The 26,229-nt window shown below is 44.9% G+C and overlaps 3 protein-coding genes across 3 annotated transcripts in view; 2 read left to right on the top strand and 1 right to left on the bottom strand.

Moving 5' to 3' along the window:
• The window catches only part of mnat1 (MNAT1 component of CDK activating kinase), a 32,959-nt gene extending 21,205 nt beyond the window's left edge, over positions 1–11,754 (top strand). Inside the window, exon 8 of the mRNA XM_046412330.1 lies at positions 11,431–11,754. Coding sequence (XP_046268286.1) covers positions 11,431–11,545 — 115 coding nt within the window. The 3' untranslated portion in view covers positions 11,546–11,754. The remainder of the gene's footprint in view (positions 1–11,430) is intronic.
• A 4-nt stretch (positions 11,755–11,758) lies between these two features.
• trmt5 (tRNA methyltransferase 5) lies at positions 11,759–14,621 on the bottom strand. The gene is made up of 5 exons (XM_046412328.1): positions 14,482–14,621; positions 13,749–14,335; positions 12,992–13,116; positions 12,247–12,886; positions 11,759–12,072 (listed from the first exon to the last, which is right to left on the bottom strand). Exons 1-5 carry the CDS (start codon positions 14,487–14,489, stop codon positions 12,011–12,013), a joined length of 1,422 nt encoding a protein of 473 aa, XP_046268284.1. The 5' UTR covers positions 14,490–14,621; the 3' UTR covers positions 11,759–12,010.
• Positions 14,622–14,639: 18 nt separating this feature from the next.
• slc38a6 (solute carrier family 38 member 6) lies at positions 14,640–25,856 on the top strand. Its single transcript, XM_046412329.1, has 16 exons — positions 14,640–14,916; positions 16,811–16,941; positions 17,066–17,139; positions 17,960–18,012; positions 18,136–18,175; positions 20,180–20,258; positions 22,203–22,288; positions 22,379–22,437; positions 22,524–22,595; positions 23,204–23,260; positions 23,694–23,773; positions 23,854–23,954; positions 24,053–24,177; positions 24,459–24,603; positions 24,882–24,976; positions 25,123–25,856. Exons 1-16 carry the CDS (start codon positions 14,824–14,826, stop codon positions 25,204–25,206), a joined length of 1,374 nt encoding a protein of 457 aa, XP_046268285.1. The 5' UTR covers positions 14,640–14,823; the 3' UTR covers positions 25,207–25,856.
• The last annotated feature ends 373 nt before the right edge of the window (positions 25,857–26,229 follow it).

Genomic DNA, 26,229 nt, shown 5'->3' with positions numbered 1-26,229 from the left:
CAGTGAAATTTCATCTTACGTGCAGTGCACTGACTTATAGTATCAGTTAAGTTGAATTAACTACTTAAAAATGGATCAACTGAATACTGTCTCAGTTTTCCTGAGAATTTGTACCAATCAATTTACAGATCTTTTTTTGAGAAATTATAGGAAACTACGAGACGGGTAAAATAAAGTGTTTTGTAATTCTAGACATCGCTATAGCAGTGTATTGCAGTGTACATTTTGGTGCATGGTTAAAGAGCTGCTAGAAACTGGGTGTGCTTGGGAAGCCTGGATCGTCTCACTTGACTCTCCTCTGATTAACTGGGAGAGTGAAAGCAAATGAGGAGAAGAAGCTGGGAGTGAGACAGAGAGAAAAGGAGGGAGTAACAGCCATCACCCTGCCACAAGCCGCCACAGTGCCTCTGCAGGAGCGTCCATTAACACACACAGGAAGTGCTTTTCCCGACGGCCCCTTTGGGCCAATCAATCCACGACGCCATTGGTCCAGTCCTCAACGAATGTAAGCGATCCATCAGACAGCCCCGCGCCCAGCCATCTGCACTGCAACTGGCTGGCGCTTAAACCTGCCCACACACTGAGCACAGCCAGCTTTTATTGGGTGACAGGAGTAAAACGGGGTCATATTCTTTTTGGGCAAGCTCTTTGACTTTCAGCACCGCTTGACCCTGACAGTAACCTTCAGTTGGCTGAGATGTGCAGATTTGAACACAATGTCAGCATGTTTAGGATAAGATATTTCTAGTTGATTCTTCTTTATTCTTGTTATTGAGTTTTGCTGCATAATTACATTTACTTAATTACCTGGGAAATCATCTACTTAAGGTGAAACCTTTTTCTTAAAGCGTTGTGGGACAGTTTAAGCAGAATAACTGGTACTTATTTACATTATGTATTCAGTGAAGTGCTGAGGTCCTGCTTCTTTTGGCCAGGCTGATCAATATGCAGATGAAACACATCTCACAATTTTTGCCGCATGCTGGAGCTCAGAGCAGGGAGGAAGACGTGGGGGGTTGGTAGTGTCAGCAGTTCAGGGGTCCAGGAGGGCCGATGCTGGGGAGGAAGGACTCTGCCACAGAGATAAATGAGGTACAGTTCATTGAGGAACACCAGTCCCACTGGTGCAGGCCACAGACAGCGACACAGACAGGCCCGTACAGGCAAACCACAACTCCCAAGATGCAATGTGCTGTTAAGTAAAAGCAAGGAATAGTGCTGACACTTCTGCACAGTTGGCAGTTTGAGATTCAGCGAAGTTTGAGGTTTTGTGCAAGCAGGTTCAGATATACATCGACGATCATCAGAAGGTGTCCCTTAAAACTGCTGTATATTGTGTGTCATACACACTCACTCTCACCCTCATTATTGCAGTCCCAGCATTTTGGCCACAATGGAACGTGTGTGATGTGGTAAATATTCACAAGTATGTGTGTGCAGAGGAGAAAGAAGGCAGACCGTGTTGAGAAGGTGAAAAGTGAGTCCCCTGTGTAAAGCACTGGACTACAGCCCCGTCCTGTGACCCGTGAAGGTAATATGCCTGAATGTGTGAGGAGATATGGATGTGCCTGAGTGTGGATGAGGTGAAAGGGGCTGCGAGGGGACAGGTACTTATTTTAAAACACGGCTGTTTGTCTTGGTCAAGGTCCACGGTGACAGCAGCGCCACTGGTGATTTGTCTTGAACATAGCCATCAAATGAGACTGGAGAACTGAGCTCACACACACCCCCTCCCTGGTGGCCCCGAGGCCTCTGGGGCTGTTCTTTTGCACAGGATGTCCAGTCAACACGGGACTGAGTGGAGCCATGCCTTTTTATTTCAACTCACTCTTTTCTTGTATGCTGCTCTCCTTCTCCCTCTGTTTCAGTGTCTCTGTCTTTTTCGCCTTGTCCCTTTGCCCCCCAAAAAACCGCAGGAGTGCTGCACGGCTGCCAGGAAAAAGAAGGGCCACGCCTCTTTCGCTGTCTCTCCCCCTCTGTCAGCTGTACCTGAATAAATATGGGCTGAGCTGAGCTCTTATATTAAAGACAGCTGCCTCAATACTGGAGGAGAGCAAAGGCTGCATGTTCAGGCAACAGGGGCCTCCAAAAGTGCCCATTCAGCTTCCACCTCAACATCTAGTCCCCTTTCACACACACAAATCCATAACCAAACGCTCCTCCCCTGATGTGCATAGGTGTGTATGATTTGACCATGTGAGATTTCTATAATGGCAGTATAGCGCTGTCCCTCTCATTGACTGGCACGTACCCAGAACCATACATGAGCTGTAAGAATTATGGGTAGACTATGAATGTAATATTACAGCCTATAGTCCAAATGTCTTGCTTTTGCTCCTTTGCTTTTATGTTGTACAGTAAAAGAGTAATAAACAAAATCAAAGCAAAAGTAAATACTGCTCTGGAGACACAAATGGAAACATATGATGTTTACATTCTCATGGCTGTGATTTGAATCTCAGCGCACAAGTGACCGAAGCGGTAGCTGTTCTAACTCCTTCCTCCTCACGCTGACCCTGCGCCTGCTGATGGACATAGGCTGAATGGAAGCTCTTGCATCCATCAAAATGTCCACATTTGAGGCAAAATGCATATTTAGACACATGAGCTCATATAGACCCACCATGATGAACTGAAAGAAAAATATATGTTCTATTTTTGTTTTTGTTTGTGTGCGTACATGGACACTTGAGTCTGAGTTTGTTCTCTACAAGAATACTTTTTATGCCCTGACTATCAAGGCGATGAAAGACTGACTGGGATCTTGGACAAGGACAAATCATACGGAGGGGGAAAATAGGGGAAAGAGAAATTGGCTGTGGAGCATTGAAAAATTCGACTCAAACCTCAAGTGCTGACAATGAAAGCTAGCCAGAACAGTTGTTTGTGTTGGCACAGGTTGCCCTGAAATTAGACCATCTCTCTCTGACAGAGGTTGCTCAATGTGCTTCGGCAAATGCCAGTGTGTATAATATTATGAAGTTTTGCCTCCTCCCCCACTTTGCATTGCTTTCTATAATTGGTGGAAAAAGTGAGGTTTTCTGTTGGGAGTGCTTGTCAAGCATCGTCTCTTGTCAGTGGGGTGAAGGGGAGCAGCTGAAGGAGCACAGTGTTTAGTCTGGAGCTCCTCTCCTGGGGATTCACTCCACTGCGTGAGGAAGTAGTCCTCAGAGCACTTTCTCTCACCAAAACAGACAACTAGTGAGTAGCTGAAGGGTTAAATGGCGATGGGTAGTCAAGAGCGCAGAGCCCACCCAATCAATTTCAGCCCTTGGAAACTGCCCTCAAGACTTCATCTTAAAGTGACTCAGTCTTTTTACGGGATACATAGACACACAGAAGTAATACATAAATAACTTGTGCACACACACACGCACGTACACACACATAGACTTGCCATGCTTAACGTGTACTTAAAGGATGCTTGCTCTTTGTTCTGGTTGGGAGCCAGGGGTTAATGGGTCTCTGAGTGATGCTCTCCTCCTGGCTGTGTTCTTTGGCTTTTCAAACATCCCTTGGCGTCTGCGTGTTTATGTGAATGGTGTGTGCATCTGTTTGTTTGTTTGTTTGTTTGTTTGTGTGTTGGCTTATACCGCATGTTAAGTGCTTTAGTGGAAGGGAAATATCCAGAATAGTCAGTGGTGCCATCACAGCACCCTCAGTTCCTGGCAGCCAGCTTTACTAGCCTCTAACTGCCTGGTTGGCCTGACTCCAAATCTGAACTCTCCATCTTTTCCAGCTCTGGCCTAGCTGGCCAAGAGTACTACCAGTGACCATGGATTTGGCTCTGGGAGTTAGCAGGACCACTAAACATGGTCCATTGAGTGCTCTTGAATCAATTTCTGACATCACTGAGTTAGAGTAAATGAGGTTTAAATTGCATACAAATCATCTCTTTCCTTCCCCTGTATTCCCGTCTCACTCTGTGATGAAAATACAAGTCAAGCATGATATTTGTCTTTTTCACTCAATATCCACAGAACAACCACTCCAGATGAATCTCGACAAAAATGGCCATGAATAGCATTCCCATGTATCCCTGGCTCTCTGATCCCTGCAGGGCACATATCCATCTGATGGGCCTGATGGGCCTGGAAGGGCTGGGGGGGGGGTTCAGAGGTCACTGACCGCGGGGGACCTGAGGCACAGCACCGGTATGTCAGAGTGCTGAGACTGACGGGAGCAGAGTGATGGCACCTTGGAGAGACGGGCCTCGTATTCTTGGCCTCGACTAGTCCTGCACTCACACACACTCTTGCTCTCTCACAAACACAGCTTTGATGCTTAAGTTATGAGCTGAAGACTGAGGCGCCGGTTAGCATGACCTCAGATGAACTCCCTCAAGAGCAGTAGTCTTTGATCAACTTTTACTACTATTAGATAATGTCTCAGGGCTCTTATTTTGCTCTCATTCACCCCGTTAAAATATTCTGTGACATTGCCGAAGAGGAAAATGGTTTATTTGGCACTTGCATAACAGTAGGACTCTCCCTCAAATACTTCGGGGTTGCCACCATAACCGAGACCTAAAGCTGAACTTCATTCCTCAGATATCTGATATGCTCCATTCTTCCACACTACACACTCACTGCGCGTGCCAGTGTCTGGTGTTACTAGATCCAGCATGGCCAGTAACTATAGACTTCAATGCAGTGCTTCTCTGACCATTTAAGTGTTTCCGTAGTAGTTTAGATCTGAAAGCCTGACTGCAGCCACAAGGCTCACAGATTTCAAATTTGCATAGCCAAAAGAGAGTGCAGGCATTATTTAAGTGTGGAGGTTCTAGTCTAGCAATTTGACTTGCAAACCTGCTTGCCCCATCTTTATTCACAGCATATAGCCACCACCTTGCTCTCAGCTCCTTGTACTGTAGGCGCTTACTTTCCTCGTTACTAACTAGATCAGAACAGAGTGCAGCGTGGCCACCGTCCCGATTCTCCACCAGCCCCCACCCAGGCCATTATCCTGTCTGTCTCAGTAAACAGACCATTAACAGACAGAGCTGGTGGAGACCAGATCACCATTGTTTTCCCTCCCATAGATCTGTGCAAATATTGATCTTCTCTTGAAGTATGAGTCAAAATAAGCACGCGCTGTAGTTGACTGGAGGCTTTTTACTTGTGAGTGAGTCATTTCAGACCCAAAGAACGGACGGAAACAGAGGGAGCATTACAGAATGACAGAGCGGGAGACACATTTGTATTGTGTGTATTCTGGTCATCTGAAAGAGGTCTGCTTTTAGTGTTATTGTTTTCCCTCTGTGGGATCTATGCCAGACAGACCAGCAGTCTCCTCCCGAGATGAACCCAGGCTGGGCCAAAGCAGGCCAATGCCAGCAAAGGAGACACCAGCAGGCAGGGAACTCCGAGGATAAGCGAGTCTCTTTCCTCTGGGTTTATTTGGGTCAGAGCCGAGAGGCGTCAGGGTCAGCACCCATCGGAGAGTGAGGCGATGTCTCCTGTCTATTTTAACACACACTAATCTGTGTAGAGGTTTGCAAAGCAGCCTAGTCTAGGGTTGTGTGCTTTGATTTTGAGTATGATGGTGCTCATAAGTGTACACTCACTGTGTATGTGTTTTTTAACACAAACACAGACAGCCCTAAACTCAGTGCTTCTCCCCCTGCTCTTCACCCCTGGGGCAAAGGGCCCGGCAATGTACAGGGGGATTAGCTGGATCATTTTCCCCTCTTAAGAGCTAGAGAAAGAAAACAAACCCCCGTCATGTGGGGCTTTGCTGTGGGGACTTGTCATGCACAACTCTTGGTAGGAGGTACTTCTCCACTATGATGTATGAATTATCACCCTCCCCCTGCTATACCTTTCCCTGCCTTTTTGTTTTCATACCATCCCCCTCCTCTTTGCTCCTTTCCCACCTTTCTCCCTAATTGAAATCCTCTTTGGCTCTCCCCAGTGCTCGCTTCAGTAACTGATACCTGTGGAGGCAAACGCCCCCCATCTCCCTCCCGGGAAAACTCTATTCTTCCTCTCTGTATCGGTGCTCTGTTCCCAGCATGTTACATCTAACTGTCAAGACTCTTTTGCTGTGTGTATGGGTGTGCCTTGTGCTAGCAGCCATTGACTGAACAGCATATGTCCTTCCATTGTTTATGGTCCCATTTGGTTAACGATGACACTGATGTCATGCCATTATCCTCCCTCTCCAGTCTGGTTTGCAACCCCCCCCCCCTTTCCTCTAAGCTCTCCAGGGGGCAGAGTTATCAAGTGGCAGCTCAGGAGACGAAAGAAAGATGCTCTCTGTATCAAGTGGCCAGCGGGGTGTGTGATGCTTCTCCAAGCCCCATGGCTGCTGTGGTTAGGTGTGAAGCCAGTGGCCCAGCCGGTCAGTCAGCCTCTACTGCCCCCATCAGGTTACACAAAGGAGGTGCAGGTCCAGTACACAAGAAAACCCTGGATGAGTAGTGACAGGTGACGCTTGGACCAGGAAGTGAAGTTGAAATTGGGCAGAAGTAGCACAGCAGGCCTTTTTCGTGAACACTGGCACAATGCTATCTTTCAAAGACACAAAACAAGTGTACTTCTTAGTCATGGTCCCTGATACCACTTATCCTGCTTGAGGACATATTACAGATTGTCGATCACTCGACATGGGAATGTATTTCTATAAGTGCTAATGTCAAGTGTCACCCAAAGCTTCTGTTAACACTCTAAACATGTTCTCCCTTAACTAAGTGCTAGCGATACCCGCCTCCCCTCTCCTTCTCTCTTTTGGGATGCAGAGCCTGTCAGTGGTGATGATCAGATGCATGATAATGGATAAGGGGTCTGTAGGCCTGTGAGGATATGATGTAACCGCATCAAGCTCCCCTCGGACACACTCACCGAGTACAAGTTGAGATAATCTGGTGGACAGTGGGTTGGCTAATGGCTGACGATCTGTCTCACACACTCGTACATCCCAGAGGAAGCTGCATTCAGTGTGACCTATGACCCATGGTGATGAAAGACCACTGTTGACAGATATAGTATACCTGTGAGAGCCCTCTGTGTTTGGCTTGTCTGCGGGGAGGGGGGGGCGGGGTTCATTTCTGGACTGCATCCTGGACCAGTTCACATGTTCTCCACTGGTAAAACTCTGCTCCGTCGGTTTGCTGCCGGTATCGGTACAAACAGCTCTGCCCTTACATAAACATGTACTCACACACATGTGAATTGTGTAGACACACGCATGGGGGCACAAGCACACATCGCACATCCACACAATGTGCTCAGTGTGCTGTGTGTCTCACAGGGGTACATTTTCTCTCAGGGTAGAGTGTAGGAAGGAGGGGCAGATGGAGTAGCAGTACTGTGAGTGAAACCGGAGCTGCCTGAGGAATGCAGGGGGTGTTTTTAGTGGGCTGGAGTGGAGTTTGGGAGGTGAAGGGGGGGTTGACTTGAGGGGTAAGATGGGTGATTAGGGGGTGACAGCTGAGTGCCGACCCCTCTATAATGACAAATCATCTGGCAGGTGTGTGGCTCGGCAACCCCGCACCCACCTACCCTTTCCCCAGCTCCCATCATTTCCAAGCCAGGAATCCTCAACCGCTGCTGCAGCAGAGCGCTAAAGGAAGACTTCCGGACATTCACGCTGCCATCCCGCAGCCTCATGACTGGCCTTTCAGAAGTATGGGGCAGCCTCTGTTCAAATATAGCCTGCCCTGTGCTTGTCAGCTGCCCTCTTTGTGCACTCAGTACACCAGTCTAAGGTCTTTCGCTTTAATAAACATAGCTAATGAGGTTTCAGTCCTTGCTGCAGTCTCAGGTAGGGCAGGTTTTATTGATTCATCTTTGTAGTTGTCATTTTCCAGTCTTGATTCAACAGAATAAAGAGTTTATCTCCCTAACTGTCTGAAAGTCAGCATACCCAGTTTATCCCATGAATCATGCTGATGACAAGCCGAATCCAAAAAACCTCTCATCCTTTGGGAAAGTAAAAACAAATGCTGAGCCTGGATCAGCGTGGGTGCTTAGAAAGTGGACAGGTGCCAAGCTGAGGGCAGGTCTCAGGTCATGGCTGTGACAGAAAAAAATGCAAGAGCAGCCGAGCTTTAGAATTGACGGATGCTCTCAGAAAGTCCCGTTGATTCAGATGGTGCCTCCCGTTTTCTGTTCCATTGAAGGGGCCAGGGTAGCTTCTTGGAACTTGCTCTATGGTAAACATGGAATGTTAAGTCTTCATGTGCAAAAGCAGCCAAACCGCATACAGTAATTCTACGGTGAGCGTTGTTTAAGACTTATTCATTTTGCTCCATTGTACTGTGCGTCTGCTCTGTGGTTTGTATGTTGATTAAGTGTCTGCTTGCTGAAATAGCTATTGTAGCATTAAAGGACTCTTTTCTTTTCCATCAAGGCTAGGTTTCCACTGTTCTTCTTCTAATCCAATTCTAGCCAACACATTGAGTCTAGACAAGAGGCCCAGTGCAACCTACACCTCTGTCTGATGTCTGCTGTTTTTCCTCCGGAGTCCCAACCTCGCAGCTATTCCCCTCGAAGAAATACCATTTGTTCTGCAGCAGCATCGCCGTTTCAGGCGCAAAGAGGAGCCGCGCATTCTCTGCTGGAAATCACGCAGAACCCGCCGGAACATTTCGCCACTTATCTTTTCACTTTGAATTAGAGATGGAGCTGTGTAGTGTTTTCCAGGCGGCAAAAAGTTGGGACTGCTTTCGGGATCCCGTCAGGAAAAACTCTGACCGTTATTAGCATTAGCAGGAGACATTGCCCAGGTATTTAAAGTTCCAGACCCAAGTGGAAAAACTGCTGTTAGCTCTGAACAGTTTTGATCCAACTGCACAAGGCTTTTTGAAAGGAATGGGTCATAACAGATGGTATGGAGTCGAGGGTGGAAAAATAATACGTTTTATCCTCCATTAACCTTTTGGGAAAAGAAAATCCAAATTTGACACTTGTGCTACTGTTGATTACAAATTATTATCACAATAATTCACGAACATTGTTTATAACTAAGAGAGAAATGAACATATATCACTCCTATGAGTGTTTGTACTGAGGGAAAACCCCTGTCATATTGCGTTATGGCAATCGCAGTCTGACACATACACTATCGTACTGTGTCATACTGTGCTTCATCACCTGCACTCGTCTTTTCCCACTCCCCCCCGCAAGCAACATAATGGGCCAGTCCAAAGTGACCCATATTTACCCAATAAAACGAGGCTTTGAAAAGACCCATATCAAGTTGCAGCTAATGCTCCAGTGGGGCCCGGAGAGTGAAAGATGTTACCGGCCGAAACGGCTTGGGTTTCAGGGCCCTGCGAACAAAAGGCAGTCCAGTCCTCAGAGAGAAAGGAAGAAAGAAAGAGGGGGTGGGGGGTGAGACTGTGTGGAGAGTGCGAGTGCACACAGTGAAACAGTAGCGTCAGAGGGGCTTGAAGCGTCTGTTTCAGAGGCATATAGGGTGTGTTGCGTCTCGTTTTATGATTGAAGGCAGTGTAAAGAGCCTGCCTGTTTTTGAAGCCAAGTTTGCTGCACATTTTTTTAATGCGTTTCATGTTGCTGCACGTCGTAGGTGTTGTCGGTCCACTCTTAATGTTCAAGCGCTGTTAAGTTACAGTCATGTGAAGAGAGTCGAGTTTAACTTTCAGCTTCGTCAACATGTATGGCTGCTCATGCGTACGTACATACATGCGGCTCGCCTTGACAGGAAGATGCGGATACAGCCGCTGAGTTAATGGAGCAGAACTGAACTAACCTTGGGTGTTAGGGGTGAGCAAAGGGCAGGCAAGGTTGGTTTAAGAGAAGAGGGTTTGTGATGATGATACCCAAAGGTGATTTCCCCTCATATCCTCCCTTCTCCTTCTACTTCCCACCCCACCCCCACCCACACCACTCTCCTTCTTCCTCCCTCTCCTTCATGTTCTCTTTTTGCTCTCTTGCTCTCTCTCTCCTTAGGGGCAAGCAGGTATAAAGTTACACAGAGCTCTCAGCTTTCTTGGAAGGAATGACCACATGAGTAGCTTGGGGATTAGATTAGCAGGAAGAGCAGTCTTAGCCAGGCTGTAAATAGCCCACTTTTTTCACCATTAAAAAGGCCCAGTACAATATAATCAATAGATAGCACTCATCTGATGCAGGAAGCCATATGAGAAGACCTCCCTCAAGTGCTCTGAAGGACAGACTACAGCAGCTTGGGCCTAATGAAGTTATTATTAATCACTGGGCCTCCTGTTTTGAACTTGTGTGTTGTTTCTCTAGTGGGTGATGAGTGGTCTTTGTGTGTGAGACCTGATTGACATCTCTTGCTGCTCTTCTTCTCACTTTCACCGTCTATTGTAAGGCAAGGTCCTCTTGTGTGATATTCATAAGTGTCTGACTTTATGTCACAGTCATGCTAGTGAATGTGTTTCAACTTTTATTTTCACCGAGATTTTATTGCGTTACAAAGCGCCTCGTGGAATCATTGAAGACCAAAGCAAAATATGAACTATTCAGCGTGTAGTCTTGCCAACACCTTTTTCATCCTGTCCATCTCTCATTGACACACACACACACACACACACACACCTCTCAGCTCTCTGTCTCTCCGAGCCTCCCCACAGGTGTTAGGTTACTCTATAAAGCAGCTTGAATGGGCACAGAATTCACAGAAGGCTGTCTGTGTTCTTGATTTCCGTTTCACTTTGAAGTGTTCCCGGCTCACAGAAATAGGGGCCACAAAGCCAGACTCGTGTGAGGGCTTTAGCCCTCTCTGCCAGGACTGATTTCTGCAGGGTGGGTGTGGGGGAGTGTAGGGGGAGACGGTATTGACAGGCGAGACTACATGTTGTCCCAGTTGCTTGAGGACTTTGCTTTTTTAGCTTTGTCGCCAGATGCTGCAGGAAAGCTGTGCAGAGCATGTGTGTTGGTTTCTTCCCACAATGACCACTTTTTGATGGAAAAGAACAGTGAAGGAAGGATTAGTGTAGATGGGGGACTCAGGTCAACCCCCCCCCACACGCACAATTCACAAGCAGACGGGCATCTTTCACTGTCAGGACAAGACGTGGAGACTAGAATTAACAACTCAACTGTTTTTCTGTCTGTGCGAGAATGTGAAAATAAACAGTGACTTTTGGCTTTGCTTAAAAACCTGAAAAGGGGCTTTGGCAGGATACATCTGTAAGCACTTAAAAAATAAAAGACACCCATAATACTTTAATAGAGCCATGTTGGAGAGGCTTTTAGGCACAGGGTGTTCCAGTGTTAGTGTATGGGTACGTCTGTCTTCGCTGATCTCATCAAAGGGCCAAAGGGTCACGGGGAGCCAGAAAAAATAACTTCAAGTGTGGATTTAATGAAGAATAAACTTACACTCAAGTTACGCTCACAGGAACTACTTTTGAAACCAGGTCTCGAGACTGCCAGTCAGTCACATTATTTACAAAATAGCTCACTGCTGTTACTGACCGAACTCTCTGTGTGTTCTCAGGTATCTGAACCACGTGCGGGCTGCCATGCCGCAGGACACAGCTGGAGGATACACCTCAGCCTTGGCATGTCATCGAGCAATTCAAGATGCTTTCAGTGGGCTGTTTCTTCTGTAAGATTTAACACATCCACGGCTCAAACAGCACAACGGCCGCTGGTTGGAAATACGATGAAAAGGACTATTAAAAACCACACTGCTATCACCATGGAGAGGGCAGAAGCTGCTCTGGTGGACATTGCTCGGATAGATTTTTTGTCAAGGTGTGGATGTCTTTTTATATTTTGTTAAGTTTATATTTAAATAAATCACAGTGAATACTGAGAATCTGTCCATTACTTGATAGATTTATTTCAAAGTGAAACAACTTAGGACATATGATGTCAAGCTCTGAATATAATAGACATTATACATTCTGTTATGGACAGAAGGAAGCCATTTACTTAAGTAAAGCTGGGTCATGATTTCTCATGACAAAATGCAGCAACATCTGCAATAAAAGCATCAGTAAAATGTAGTTAGTAAATAAAAAACAACCCTCAAATGTCCCTTCCATTCCTTTGGTGACCGGTCGATATGATGATTATGTTGAATCTGTAGCTTCCTCACACTTCTGTCTCTTTGGAGCCGGTTCTCCTGAAGACTCTGTGGATAAACAAAATCTATTGAGAACTGAATCATGTACAATTCTGTCATCCACCAAGTTGGAAACAAAGTCTTTGCCACATCTGGCTTTAACATACACACACAGCACACACAACAACAGTGACATTGTCAATCTTGTGAGGTGTGACAAGTGCCTCACTTCGTATGCCTCACCTGTCTGTTCATGATCGTTGCTGAAGAGGACTTCTTTAGGGAGTGTGAAGCTCACACACATCATTTCTTTGTTGGGTGCTACATTACGCACAAAATGCACAGAGCATCGGTTCTGCAGAGGGAATCCCAGGCTGTGGGAAGCCCTTTCCACCACATCTTTCTCAGGGTTGTCATCTTTAGAGAAGGAGTAGCAGTGCACTGTGGGTAGATTCTCCTCACAGACATGCTCCTGGTGCAGTAGACCCCTGAATGCATCCAAGAACTCCAGAGCCAAGGCGGGCAGGTTCATCACTACATGAACGCTGGGTTTTTGTTTGAGCAGCGCTGGCAGCTCCTGCTTCATGGGTCCCTGGATGAACGCTCTGCCGTCCAGGTTAAAGGTTCTGACTTTGTTCTCCATCTTGTTGAGTTTGCAGTTGTGCTGTAGCCATTTGTAGGACTCTGGGTTGAGATCATTGGCCAACACATTGGCTCCTGAGCGGCCAGCTGGAATGGCGAAAGGTCCAACGCCAGCGAACACATCAAACACGGTGTCACCACGTTTGACGAGTTGCACCACACGCTGGTGCTCTGTACTCAGTCGGGGGTTCCAATACACACAAGAAAAGTCAAACTCATACGTCACCCCATTTTCTTTCACCTGCAGCACAGAGGAAGAACATAAACATCAGAAGTCAGTGATCTGAATATATGTGGGAATGACTGCAAAGTAAGTATGCTATGTAAGTATTCATTTTTAACTTACTTTGGCGACCATGTTATCCTCTCCAGCTAGCACCTCCATCTTGAAGTTGCGGTAAGTGGAGTCAATAATGTTTGTCTTATTGACCACACAGGTAACACCAGGGTTTTTGTCCATGATGACTTGACCTACAATAAAAGCAGCCACAATGTTGGCAAAGCAGAAAGTCTGAAAACTTCCTCTTGTTAAAGCATGCTCCAGAAAATTACATTTGTAAGAATTTAAGTAATATGTAATGCATAATGTAATAATGATATACAGTTGCTACTCTCACATTATGCAGTTCGAGAAATTCTCCAAGGAAGCTGATAAAAAGTGTTTGAGTCCAAAACTAATCTGGAGGGCAGTGAAAAATATTTCCTCCACTTGAGAGCTGATTGCCCTCTTGACATCGAGTCACAGTTGAGATTATTTGTCTGTTTAAGAAGAAAACAGTCTGCACACTCTTATGCTACTACACAACTAAATTGTAGGTTTGGACATAAGATCAAAAGGTACATTTAAGGCAAAGTGAGGCAGAGAAGTGTGCAAAGTATTCAAATTTACATAAAACTTAACTTGCTAGACATCTAATATGACATGTAATTTTGAGAGCCTTGAATGTAGTCACCTATTAAGGTCACAGTAACAAACATCTGAGTCAAGCTTATATACAGGCAAGTGAAGAATTACAAGAAAAAAAACCCAAAATAACTAAGTGGAGAAACAAAACAAAAAACTTTTGCACTGAAATCCTTCCATCCCAGGACTGGCATCTCACCTATCAGGTTCTTGTAAGGCAGCTGGTGGTCCCTCAGGTTCATGTGGGCAATGTGTCCCACCCGGCTGAACCCAGAGGTCACGTCCTGACCCTGAGGGAGCACAGCCTCCAGTACTTCTTCACTCTTCAGGTTGTGATAGGTGAGCTTCAGCTCATAGTACTGCAGCTCCTCAGCGACACCAAATGACCTCAGAGCTTCAGCCTCCGCCTCACTGAAGGAGCCTGGCGCGGACACTTTACGGGGATCCAAAAGGACCAAACGAAAGTCACTACTCTCCTCTTTGTCTTGTACCACTCTGGGCACCCCTGGGCGCTGGATGGCCGACTTTCTCAGACTCTTCACCACTTTGTTTAAGACCCCAGTGGGCACCCGCAGAGCTGGAACAGTAATGGTCTGTGTGAACGCCTCTTTGTCCAGAGAGGTCATGCCCCGGACCTCTGGAGGAGGTCGGTACAGTTTAGGCTCCATTACGGGCTTCACGGACAAGCCAGAACAAGCTAAGGCTGCAGAGCAAAAGCTCCGGTGCACGGGGGCAGCTTTCAGACTTCTTTGACTTAGTAATGATGCGAAGGCTCTGCCAAAGAGACTGAAATGACAAAAAGACCGCTGTTATGAAGCGGTAAAGTAAAAGAACACACCTCGTAACTGTGGACTGAGAGAAAATAGCAAAATCCGGTTAAATAAATACTATTTTTGCTCTTGTTTTCGAGAAAAATCACATTCAGAGCTCACCTCAACATACTCGGCTCTCCCGCATGCCTCAATTACGTCATCGGTGGTCGACCGGAGCCGATTGGTGATTGGTGAGATGAGCGGAGAGTCAGTTCATGATTGGCCAGAGTTCTTTCTGACGTATAAAATGCGACGGAAAGAAGGGCACGTGACGCGAGTGATAAATAACAACAGTCAGCTGCCGATAAGTTGGTAGGAGAGTAGTTTAAATGTCATTAAAGAGAATATGGTATCATAACTGTGCAGCTTTACGTCGTAACGCTAACTGGAGAGTGAAGTTTTAACGGTTGGGAGTTAGTTTGTTATAGTTTGTTTCATTGTCTCAATTCTCGAGAGTAGAAAATGAGCATCAATGGAAATACAAATACAGATTTATATGCAGAATGCGCCGCAGGAGACTCCGAAGGCAACGAAACTACACCTTTATTACGAAATGTAAGTACTAAAACAGCGACAAGTGTTTAACTGCTAAGTAACTATGCTTCACATGTGAACTTCAGTAATAAGCAGCAGTGGCTTTTACCTGCACAGGTAAACTGCCGATCAACGAGGTTGTTTGCCGTCACATTGTTGGTCAGAACAGACATCACGTGCCTGCTCTGAAAAACTTTCAGTTTCCCGTTTTTTCTGCCTCCGTCAACACTTACAGGGAAATTCCACCTTAAAACAGAAATTATTCTTATATTTTTATTATTAAACACTGTTATTTCAGCGATAATTTTTCACCGAGAATGTATCTATATGTATGTTTATGTCTTCAGCAAATAATTAATAGTTAATTCTACATCTCATTGGTACATTTAAAGAGGAAGTCCATGGATTTTACACAAGACATGGAGTTTAATCATCGTGATTGTTACCATTCAGCCCATAAAAAACGTTATGTCATATGCTCTGTGGTTCCTGTTTTAGCTTTCCAAAGTCAAAATTCAAATTAAAGTTTTATTTGGCTTTAACCTAACTGTTTTCCCTAAAACAGGCATATTCTTGCCCTCATCCTTAAAACACTATGTCATGTTATAGCTACAGCCCTATGAAGATATGTACTGACCATATTATCGTTCCTGACTGTGATAGTTGTTAGTGTTTGTCTATTAATGCTACACTAGTGATTTGATTCTGTAAGCTCAAAGGACTTCTGTTGGACATTCAAAAGGTTTTCTGGTTGAGCACTGAAAAAGTAATCGGTGCTCGAGCAGCCTCTCTGGATGCAGTCAGTTCTCCTGTTATTCATCATTTGACTTTGTTGTGGTCTGTAATATGTGATGCTGAACAGCTAAGCATATGGTTCAGATTTACAAATTAATAGAGGTCGTGTTTAAGTATATGAATTAATCATGTATGTATGCAAATTATATTATTGGATGAATTTTCTCTTGATATCCTCAACATTACATAATTTGAAGAAGTGCAGAAGCAGAGAAATGTGAGTTCATGTAGTGTTTTTGCAGGGTTCCTCAGCAGTAATGAGTAATCTGGCACAGTGTAGGAGGATATCAGTAACCTCAGCTTATGAATAGATCCATCAGTCGGTCATCATTCAGTTACTGTTTTCCTGTGGACTTCAACACACGCTCAAAGGAATTAGTGTCTGTAGAAACAGCCATACACTTAATTCAATCATCCATTGTAATGTTAAGGTACTTAAACCACTCCTGGTGAAACATGTTTGTGAACACATTACTAAATAAATCCCATCACCAAGCTGAACCAAACACTAAACAAGACAGAAAAGATGAGCAGTGATTTGAGTATAATACACTGTGCTGGACTGATGACCATGCATGCTGGGATATGTTTTACCCCACTGTGATTCTCAGTACAAATAAGCTGGTGATAAACACATTCTCTCCGTGTTGTCAGATCAGTTTAATTTAATTTACAGCATTACATTTGCAGCCAGCATTTATTTCCATCAGGTGCCATAGTTTACTTCCTGTCTTTCAGTACTGTAACCCAGGGTGAATCAGATCCAGCGGCCCACAGGTCAGTCTGAGCTTGTTGTGACACTGACACCAGAGTTGCCACTCGTTCTCTCCAGGATATCCCCTATTAGAGGGGTCAAGCAGTTTGGGCAGCTCCCCTCAGCCTGAGCTCAGGCAGCTGTCCCACAGCCAGCAGCACAAATCCCATGCAATACTTTCCCATTTCCATGATCCTACATGCCTCTGCAGTATTGTTTCATGGCATCCATCATCGGGGCCAGCCAGTTGTACTTAATTCTGTCGGGAGCAATCCTCTTAAAGTTTTTACAAAAATAACCAGATTTCTTCACTCTCATTGTTTTCGTCTTTATCTTTTATCTAAATGTAATCTCTGCTGTGTGCAGGGACCAGCGGAGACCAGAGCCAAAGGAGCCTCCTTTGCGTCCTCTGTGTTTAACCTGATGAATGCCATCATGGGCAGCGGTATACTGGGTCTAGCTTATGCTATGGCTAACACTGGAATAGTTGGTTTTTGGTAAGAATGCTGTCATTTCACATTCTACCATAGAGCTGACAGGTTTTTAAATAACTCGGCCATAAATACAACTATATGTTTGCTCATTTCTGCTCAACACACCTTTTTTTTCTGTTTCCTCTAGCATCCTGTTGACAATAGTTGCCAGCCTGGCAGCATACTCTATACATCTCCTTCTGAAGCTATGTGACCAAACAGGTGAGAGACTAACAATGGATACACGTTGTAACATTAGATAAGCACATCCCTGTGTGTTTATTCAGGGAGTTTCACCCAGATTTTCTTTACCCAAACCCTTGACAACCCCCCTGACTGAACTCATGATTAGATCATTGTTCTGGGAAGTTAGGTGATATGTTGTCATGTTTGTGTCTTTGTTATTTTGTCTTCATTTACTTCCTGTTTGTAAATTGAGTCTGATGATGTTTAAATAATGTTTAAACAGCTCAAACTAAAGAGATAATTGTGGGTTGTTTATCAGCTACCACTCAAATACTGTTGATGGTGTCCCAAAGGTGGATATTTGATCATCTTAGAAGGGAAACTTCACCGCATTTACATATTAAAGTGTGTTTTCAGGTCTTGGGGAACGTTCCTGCATATGTTTGTAAAACCTTAATGGCTCTGCTGTCTGACAAATTGCTTCTGGTGATGTCACTTGAGTCAACATTGCTCGGGGATGAAGACATTAACTATTAAAATGAAAAAAAAAATGGGGAGTGTGCAAAGAAGTGAGTTTACGAGACCTCTGTAGCCTGCTCCTCGTCTCTGTTTGAGGCAAGCAGCTCAAAGTTGTTAGCTGCTATAAGCATAACACAGCCAAATGCCAACTAACAAAATTGTCTGCAGTTAAGCTGCATTGTGGGTAATGTAGACAAGGTAAATGTGGAATAAGAGAGACAACATTTATCATTCTGCTCCACTAAATTGTTCATCAAGAGTCCAGCGATTGTTGCTGGACTGCATTTCTACATCAGTCACACAGTGATTCTGATTGTTTTTAATTTGACATTCACAGGTATTAATTCATATGAAGACCTTGGAGGGAAAGCCTTGCAAAAACCAGGAAAAGTAAGTTGTCGTTTGGCTTAGTGTGAGTTCGGGCCGTCAAAACAGGAATTCACTCACTTATATTTTCAACATGACCAGGAAATGTAATCACATTAACCGCCTTCTCAAATTTTTTTTTTTTAGGTTCTTGTTGGAATTGCTATTATTATCCAAAATATCGGTGGTAAGTCAGCTCCAACTTCACTCTACAGTTACAAACACTGTTTCTGACATGTTGGACATCAACCGATTCTGTGGTTTTTTCAAAGAAGCAGATTGGTGAAGAGGGTGCAGAGTGCTGCAGGGTCAGACTGTGGCCAGCTTATTTTGGAGGCAGATAGTGCCTCCTACTGGTGATCAGAAGCCTCTGTGCTCAGGTTGACTCCCTCCTTCCTGTAAGGCTATTGTACAGATTCCCTGATAACCTTTGACCATGTAGCCGCTGTCCTCTTAGCCCCATCCCCTGAGCCTGAAATCTGACTTCTCCTCTAATTGATCACTGATGGTAAACCCACCCAGTGTTGAGTAACCTAATGGGACCCCTCCCTTTATCGGCCCCACCCCTCCCCTTTTCTCTCTCTGTCTGTCTCCTACTGCCATCTCCATCCCTTAGCCACAAACCGGGCTCCTCAGACAGTGAAGAGCTGAGGTGATAGCTCCTCCACAGTCATTAGTGGCACAGCTGAGTGGATTATTGCTGTGCCCTCTGGTATGTTTGTGGTTTTCCCAGCATGGGGCAGTATGTGTGAGAGTGTGAGAGCCAGCACTCCTGCATGCATCTGTCTACACCCCGGGCCCCTTTTATAAGAGTGCAATTAGCCTCACTCTGGGTAAACATTCATCTGTACTGCCAAAGCCTGATGGGCCAATTGACCTTAATTAGTGACCAGCCCAGGGCTCTCACAGCCTGCCTCTCCCATCACTCTTAATGAAATGAAAGTGGCTCTGTCTTATGTTGAACACACTCTCCCACTGTTCGCTGACCACACACAGGAGGTTTACATCAAATTTCCAATAAATTTTTACATGCATGCTTATTATTAGTATATGTTTTCCTACCACTTGGGCAATGACATGCTTTTTCTTCACTCAAGGGCCTTTTTTATTTAAAGATGTAAGTATGATCCCACCAGGAATTTCCTTGAAAGTGTTTTGCCTAACGTAACCAGTAGCATGAAACTAAACCATTGCATCTTGCTTGTTGTGTGATCCCTGTCAGTGTATCTGTATGTGTTGCTGAAAAGGTTTTTGTTGAGCAAATGTTTGTAGAGAAACATTTTGGCTAAAACAGTAAAGCAACTGCTGCTTCAGAATAACCTCTTACTGACATATTTTAGTGCTTATGAATGACATTAGTTTTTCACGGAGTGAGTGTCCTTGTGTCTGTGTGGGCTAGAGGGTTGTTGGAGGAATTTTCTTTTGTAAACAAAGACAGGATCTGAGGGATTATGGTCTAGGCTTATTTAACGGCGAGTGCAGGACCTGCCCCTTGGGCAATAAGGTCCAGACTAACTCTGGCTCTGCCTTGCTTCACAAATTTAAATCCTGTAGCATTCCCTCCCTATATGGCTGACCACACACTGCATCTGACTCTCATTTCACTCAAAACGTCCTCTCCACCTGGTGCAATCTCCATCTCCCCTTCCCCGTTTTCCTCCTGGTGTTTTTGAGTGCTGGCATGACCCTTGGGAAGTGACCCTGATCCCCTCTCCGATTGGCTGTCCATGGAGGGATGTTGGAGCCCATCGGAGGCTGATAATATCCTGTTTCCTAGTGAGGTGGAGCACAGGGGGGAGAAATACCTGGATTAGCATCAGAGATCATTATTGTTGGCATTCCTCGCGCTTCTTCATCCCGGCCGCTACTCCTGGTCTGCAGCAGTTGGAAGATCTGCATAATGTCTGCTCCTCTGCACCGAGGGCTTTGCTAGTGATCCCATTGAGCTGCCTGCCCCACCCATCTGCATTAACTCAGAGGCGCAGTACCCCCTCCCTCCATTTCCTTGTGTTGGAAAACACACACCACCCTCACACAGCAATTTAAGATTGCTTGTGGTAACATCCAGCCATCTGCTGTGTTTATGAATTACCAGTTTGGTATGAGTGTGTGCTTTTTTTTCTTCTTTTTTTTTTTGTTAATTTGATTTAGAACGTACATTTTCTGAACCCTCTTTCCTCTCTTTCCTCAGCCATGTCATCCTATTTGTTCATCTTGAAGTCTGAGCTCCCTGCAGCCATCAACAGCTTCATGAGTCCAGACAGCACAGGGTGGGTACATACAACACCGTTAACTTTCTCTCACCAATAAGGAAATTTGGTTCAAAATCTGACACAGCTGTTTGTAAAGCCAAGCCATTCTTCTATATTAGCTACACAAGATAACGAATGAGTCATTCCTGTTCCCACAATGTTGCAGATTATACCTTTGCCCCTCAAATAAGTCAAATCTGACACTCGTGCACCACAAAGATACACAAACTAGACACAATCTATAGGGCAATGAGAAACGTATGAATAATGCAGTGGAAGAAGACCTCTCACCAAACCACAGCACACTGCTAATACTTTTTCTGTGAGCTGTTGGAGGGGAACTCTGTGTTTTTGTAGCCAGAAGCATGCCCAGAGGAAATGTATTCATGATCGAGAGCCATTCGTCACCCGTCCTCAACAGCCTGTGTCTTTCACTGGCCTTCGTGGACGAGCCTGCAGCTCCACGTCCCAGGCCAAGAATGTAACTTTTATCACTTTATTATTGGCCACACTGGTTTAAGCGAGACTTGTAGCTGCTCTCAGCCCAATCTGTCAACATCTGAATCTTCCACGCACAGCTGCTTTGTATTAGTGCTCTCCTTTCACCCCCAAATCTCTCGCACATGTTCCCCGGAATCAGACTGATACAAGGGGATATCAGTTTTGCCATTCTAATTACAGCTCACTGCTGAGGGAAACAAAACATTTCTGTTAATGAGTGGCTTTGGGATGTTAACAGACGCATACTCAATTCCATCAAAGCCTAAATAAACGAGTTGTTTTATATTGAAATGCATTTCTTTTTTCTGGCTCATTTGTCATAATTCGGCAGATTGAAAAACACAGTTGTGCTCAATCTTTTAGGCGTTGTGTTAATGGACTGTATGTCCTGTTTAAGTTTCTCTCGTCGTGTTTCAGTTCAGTAATGAGTCCAAAGACCTGGACAGCTGTGGATTTGTGCTGCGCTGGCCAGATTTATGCTGATCTTCAACACTGCGTGGAGATTGACTCATTGGCAGTCAAACTCCAACCTTAACTGAGAGCTATCCTGCATCTTATTATAGCGTGAAATGTCCCATATTTCATGGGTTGTCTAGGTATCATGGGCCTTTACAGTAAGCCTGAAGCCGGATCGTAGTGGTGGTGGAGATTTTTTTTTTCCATCCCTGTATCTGCCTTAACAGTCTGTAAAAGTGGAGAAGAGGGTTAGTTAAGCTGCGGTCGAGTGCTTTAGCTAAACTTAGGTTAGAGTAGAAGTGATTGGACAAGAGAGTCGGAGGGTCAGAGCAGAGGTGTCCCTGACATCCAGTTACAGGCCAGAAACGGTGTAGACGCAGAGACAAATCCTTCAGCGCCTATGGTAACGCCACAGCTGTGAAACTGCCAAACAGGGGTCAGTGGGTGTTGATGTGGTCAGAGCAGGTGCTGCTGACTGTGGGAGCCCCATAAAGAGCGGTGGAGCCAGTCCCTCATGACCTCACGCTGCAGTCCAACATACAGCACCGCCAGGCAGCACCCTTCCCACCCGACCCCGACCCCAGCGGAGCCAGCATGCCTTCCATATGTGTCACCTTGAAAGCTGCCCCTCCTTCTCCTCCTCCACCTCCCCAATCCCGAATAAACCACCAAGGCTGTCCCTCAGCAAAGGAAAATATTATTCCCTCTCTCCAAAAACCCGGCAAGTGAAATGTGGTCTCAAATGACGGAGCGACACAACGTTTGCATGTGAATTACATAATTGTTATGGTTTGCAAGAGCTAAAGCCCTTAATTCGTACCACATGATGAATCTGTCACTCTGTATTTGAGCACAAAATGGAGACAAATTTCCAGAGACAGTCCATATAATGGCACTGAAGATTCATCTCGATGACACCCACTGCAGGATAGGGGAGGCGATTATGGGAAATGTGGCTTGATTCCTCTTTGGCCTTTTAATAATTAATGTCCACTTGTTTTCCAGAAATGCCTGGTATGAAGATGGCAGGTTGCTTCTGATACTAGTCACACTATGTGTTGTTCTGCCTCTGTCGATATTGCCTAAAATTGGTAAGTAAGTAGATCAAGTAGCATCTTAATTCACTGCCATGCCTGGTTTGAATTGTTTTTTCTCATCAGATCTGTGTCAAACCCTTACAGGCTTTCTGGGCTACACCAGTAGTATTGCCTCATTATTTGTGCTGTATTTTGCAGTTGTGGTGAGTTTTATTAGACCCCATTCAAAATCCTTTTTTATTCCCTCCAACTCTTCTATTGTTGACATGTTGTGTTGTCTCCCCTGCAGGTTGTGGTCAAGAAGTGGTCCATCCCCTGCCCTCTGCCTCACAATGTGACGACACATTCCGGTGCCTTCCAGGTAACCTCAACAAACCCCAGTTTTCCTTCTACGCGTAGCCACGTGCACACAAACACTCGTATGTAAGGTACTGCAAGTCCGGTGTTGGTAATCTTGACCAGACAGTCACAGCAGGATTATGAGGAAAACCCACAAGACAGAGTCTACAGTTGTAAACTTGTGCCGACTGTGGCTGATGAGGTCCAGAGAAGGCTGCAGAGGGGTGTGTATGGTGCCAGTCCTGAGGGCAAGGAAGTTCCTTGCATCAGTCTGGAAATGACCTCTGGCCTTTTGAAATTTATACAGACTATAGTATAGCTTCAGACCTGGAATGTTTTACTTGGATGTTTTCCTTTTAGCTCCAAAGAAGATGGTGGCGCACAGAGACACAGTGGCCCTTGGCTCTCTGGCTAGGTGCTTTATACTTGTGTTTTTTATCTCAAATGCGGCTTCAGCTGCAGCTCTTTCCATTTTCAGTGTATAGGTGACTGCGTAATGACAATAAAGACCATCTTATCTTATCTGTCAAAGCCAGACAGCAGAATGTGTTTGTCCCATTTGCAGCAGCACTGCAGAAGTCATCTCCTCTCAGAAATAACACACTCCCTTTTCTCTCCTTGTTTCTCCAGATATCAAATTCCACTGACTCAGAATGTACGCCCAAACTCTTTGTCATCTCCAGTAAGGTACGTGTATATGAATCTGGTCTTTTTCTCTATGCTGCATATGCAGAACAGAACCAGTGAGGTGGCAAGGGACAAGTCGATGAAAGTAGTGTTCGACTCTGGTGACAAGTCACACTCTTTACCTATGCACTATGCAGGTGCCCCTCACATTTATGTCACACATAAAGGCCTTGTGCACATGCCAACTTACACGATGCACATGTTCGGTCCAGGTCAACTTGGCAATGTTTTGTGAGAGGATCCTTAAAAGTCACACTCACAGAGTACCCACTGAATAAAAACATTCGGGATGGTTTACACCCGAACTTTGCTCTGTTACATTCTACAGCCCAGATGGTAATTACTACCACACAAACCATACCTTGACCCACCTGCCCCCTCACTCTGTGTAAGCTGATAATTTGTGGTGTGCTCCAATTGATGTGCGTTGCAGAGCGCCTACGCCATCCCCACCATGGCCTTCTCCTTTCTGTGTCACACGGCTATCCTGCCAATCTACTGCGAGCTGGACCGGTGAGCACTGCAGCCTCTCAGCTTTACCTTCACTTTAAGCGTGTAATTTAACTATTAATTAAATCTATTGTGTCTTTTAGACCTACAAAGGGCAGGATGCAGAACGTTGCAAATGTCAGCATTAGCCTCAGCTTTCTGCTTTACCTTATTTCTGCGGTGTTTGGGTACCTCACCTTCTATGGTAAGCCTGCAGTGACACACTTACTGTAGCTATGTCTCCAAGCCCCGTCATATCTGCAGTCATTGTCACCTCACTCTATGCTTGTCTCCTGCTCTTAGCTCACGTGGGCTCTGAGCTGCTGCTCAGCTACGGCGTCTATTTGCCTCGGGACATCATGGTGATGACAGTTCGACTGGCCATCCTACTCTCCGTGTTGCTGACTGTGCCCCTTATTCACTTCCCCGTAAGTACACAGATCCCAGAGAGAGCATCCCAGTTTCCTCAGTCCTCGTTTGCTTTTTGCTGGATTTCATATTAACTGTCTGTATGTCTCAGCTCCTGTTTTGCAGTTAGAAAAAGCCCTAACCCTTCCACTACTATCGACATGCTCTTTCTTCCAGTCCAAACAGAACTACTCTAGTTTCCCTCTTTCTCTTTTCAGAGATTTGGTCAGACTCATTAACACAGCACATTTTCTGTGAGTATGTTTGGTCAGACAGAGCTCATCTTGTCTGTATGCTACAGGCCCGTAAGGCTGCGATCTTACTGCTGTTTGGAGGACGGCCCTTCTCCTGGCTGATCCACATCACTGCAACTCTAACCATCCTGGGTGTGGTGCTGCTGATGGCCATCTTCGTGCCTGATATCAGAAATGTGTTTGGACTAGTGGGTATGTGATGTTTTTGAATTGTGGGGAAATGTTTGTTTTGCTAAATGTTATTGCTTAACTGCGGTCTTTGAATGTTATGATCAGTTTTCAGCTACAGCAGACATTAAAAAGCAGCTCTCAGCCAAGATGTCAATATTCAACAGTTATTGATCACGGTGGCTAAAATCACAGTATCCGTTTGTACATAATTAATGGTGCAGTCTGTGAAGCTGCTGTTAACAGACATACAGTATCCATGTCTCTGTGCATTTCAAGTGATTTTCCTGTTTCTTTCCCAGGATCTACAACATCCAGCTGCCTGTTGTTTGTTTTTCCTGGCATTTTCTACCTCAAGATCAGTAACCAAGCCTTCAGGTCCATTGACTCTATCGGGGTAACTACACCAATATATTAAACACTGTTAAATTCAAGCAACAAACAACATTTTAAGCCCATTTTAGTAACTGATTAAAGTGCTTACATTTTTGTCCTTTCAGGTAATGATACTAACTGTATTGTTTATGCTCTTTGTGTCTCTAGGCTGTTTTTCTGGTGGTGTTTGGTTTGATTATGGGACTCATCAGCTTCTCTGTTATTGTCATCACATGGGTACAGAGCTCCTAACCCTATCTGACGCCCCTTTCCGAAATGAACCACAAGAGCAAAGAAAGGGAAAAGTGTGCCAAAGAACTGAATACTGGATCAGACAGATGTTAATCAGATCAGCATCACCTCAGGCAGATTATTTATGGATCATGTTTTTTTTCTTTTCTTTTCTGTGAATTTTCACCTGCCAGGAACAAAAGATAGATCAGGTTTATGTCAAGCAAGTTGTCCATTTCCTTTAAGTTCTTTTGTATAATTATTTTCATTTTTACTTTCCAAGCGCCTTTATTCATGCACCTTACGTAAATATGCTACCATTTAAAAATGCTGTCGACCAAGTCTAAGCTGTAAACATATCAGTTTTACCTCTTTCTCAGATTTGGTTTTATGGCACATTTTCACAAGTTTACAGACACAATGACTAATTTTCATTCCCGAATTTATGGCCAAGTTTTATTTTATTATTTTTATTCACTTTATTGTTTTTGGATTTTTCTTTTAAGCTTGTTTTTATTGTTTAATCCATGTTGATTTGCCACACCACTTAGAGTTCAAGCCTCAGGTGTTTCTGGTGCTACTTCAAAGTACTCCATTTGATTGTAATGTAAAATAATATAACATTATTCTTTGGAATACTGGCATATAATAAAAGGGAAATTGCTTATGTACTTATGTCAGTTTTCTCATTTAGCCACTAACATGTCTTTGTCAGTGTCGTGGGAAGCTCATCAGTCTAGCATGTCACATTTGTGGCTGTGTGTGTGTGTGTGTGTGTGTGTGAGAGAGAGATCGGCAGGCGCAGTACTGACGCTGAGACCTGGTCCTCTGTGTTGTGCTGTGAGTTCAGCCTGGAGCTAATGAAAGCCACATGCTCGGTACGTTTCTAATCATGATGCTGTTTAGATTGCCTTCATGCTGCCTGTGGAACCTGCAGGCACCCGACTGCTGCTTTCAATCGAAGGAATTAGGCAGACCGGCCCCATCGTCTATGCAGAAAGCAGTGGCAGCCCGCTCTTCACGCCCCCTCCAGAGAGTGCAGGA

This window comes from Scatophagus argus, chromosome 15 (genome assembly GCF_020382885.2).
Source record: "Scatophagus argus isolate fScaArg1 chromosome 15, fScaArg1.pri, whole genome shotgun sequence".
Classification (NCBI taxonomy): Eukaryota; Metazoa; Chordata; class Actinopteri; family Scatophagidae; genus Scatophagus; species Scatophagus argus.
The sequence above is the reverse complement of the archived record's forward strand: the minus strand, read 5'-3'. Positions and strand labels throughout refer to the sequence as shown.

What these genes read in the sequence shown, in the direction of transcription:
- trmt5 (XM_046412328.1), bottom strand. An exon ending in AGGATAACATGGTCGCCAAA is followed by an intron (nt 12,887 to 12,991) that starts GTAAGTTAAAAA and finishes TCTGTGCTGCAG; the next exon opens with GTGAAAGAAAATGGGGTGAC. An exon ending in CAACGATCATGAACAGACAG is followed by an intron (nt 12,073 to 12,246) that starts GTGAGGCATACG and finishes GTTTATCCACAG; the next exon opens with AGTCTTCAGGAGAACCGGCT.
- slc38a6 (XM_046412329.1), top strand. Translation starts at nt 14,824, where the DNA reads ATGAGCATCAATGGAAATACAAATACAGATTTATATGCAGAATGCGCC. An exon ending in CACATTCCGGTGCCTTCCAG is followed by an intron (nt 22,596 to 23,203) that starts GTAACCTCAACA and finishes TTGTTTCTCCAG; the next exon opens with ATATCAAATTCCACTGACTC. An exon ending in ATCTACTGCGAGCTGGACCG is followed by an intron (nt 23,774 to 23,853) that starts GTGAGCACTGCA and finishes TGTGTCTTTTAG; the next exon opens with ACCTACAAAGGGCAGGATGC.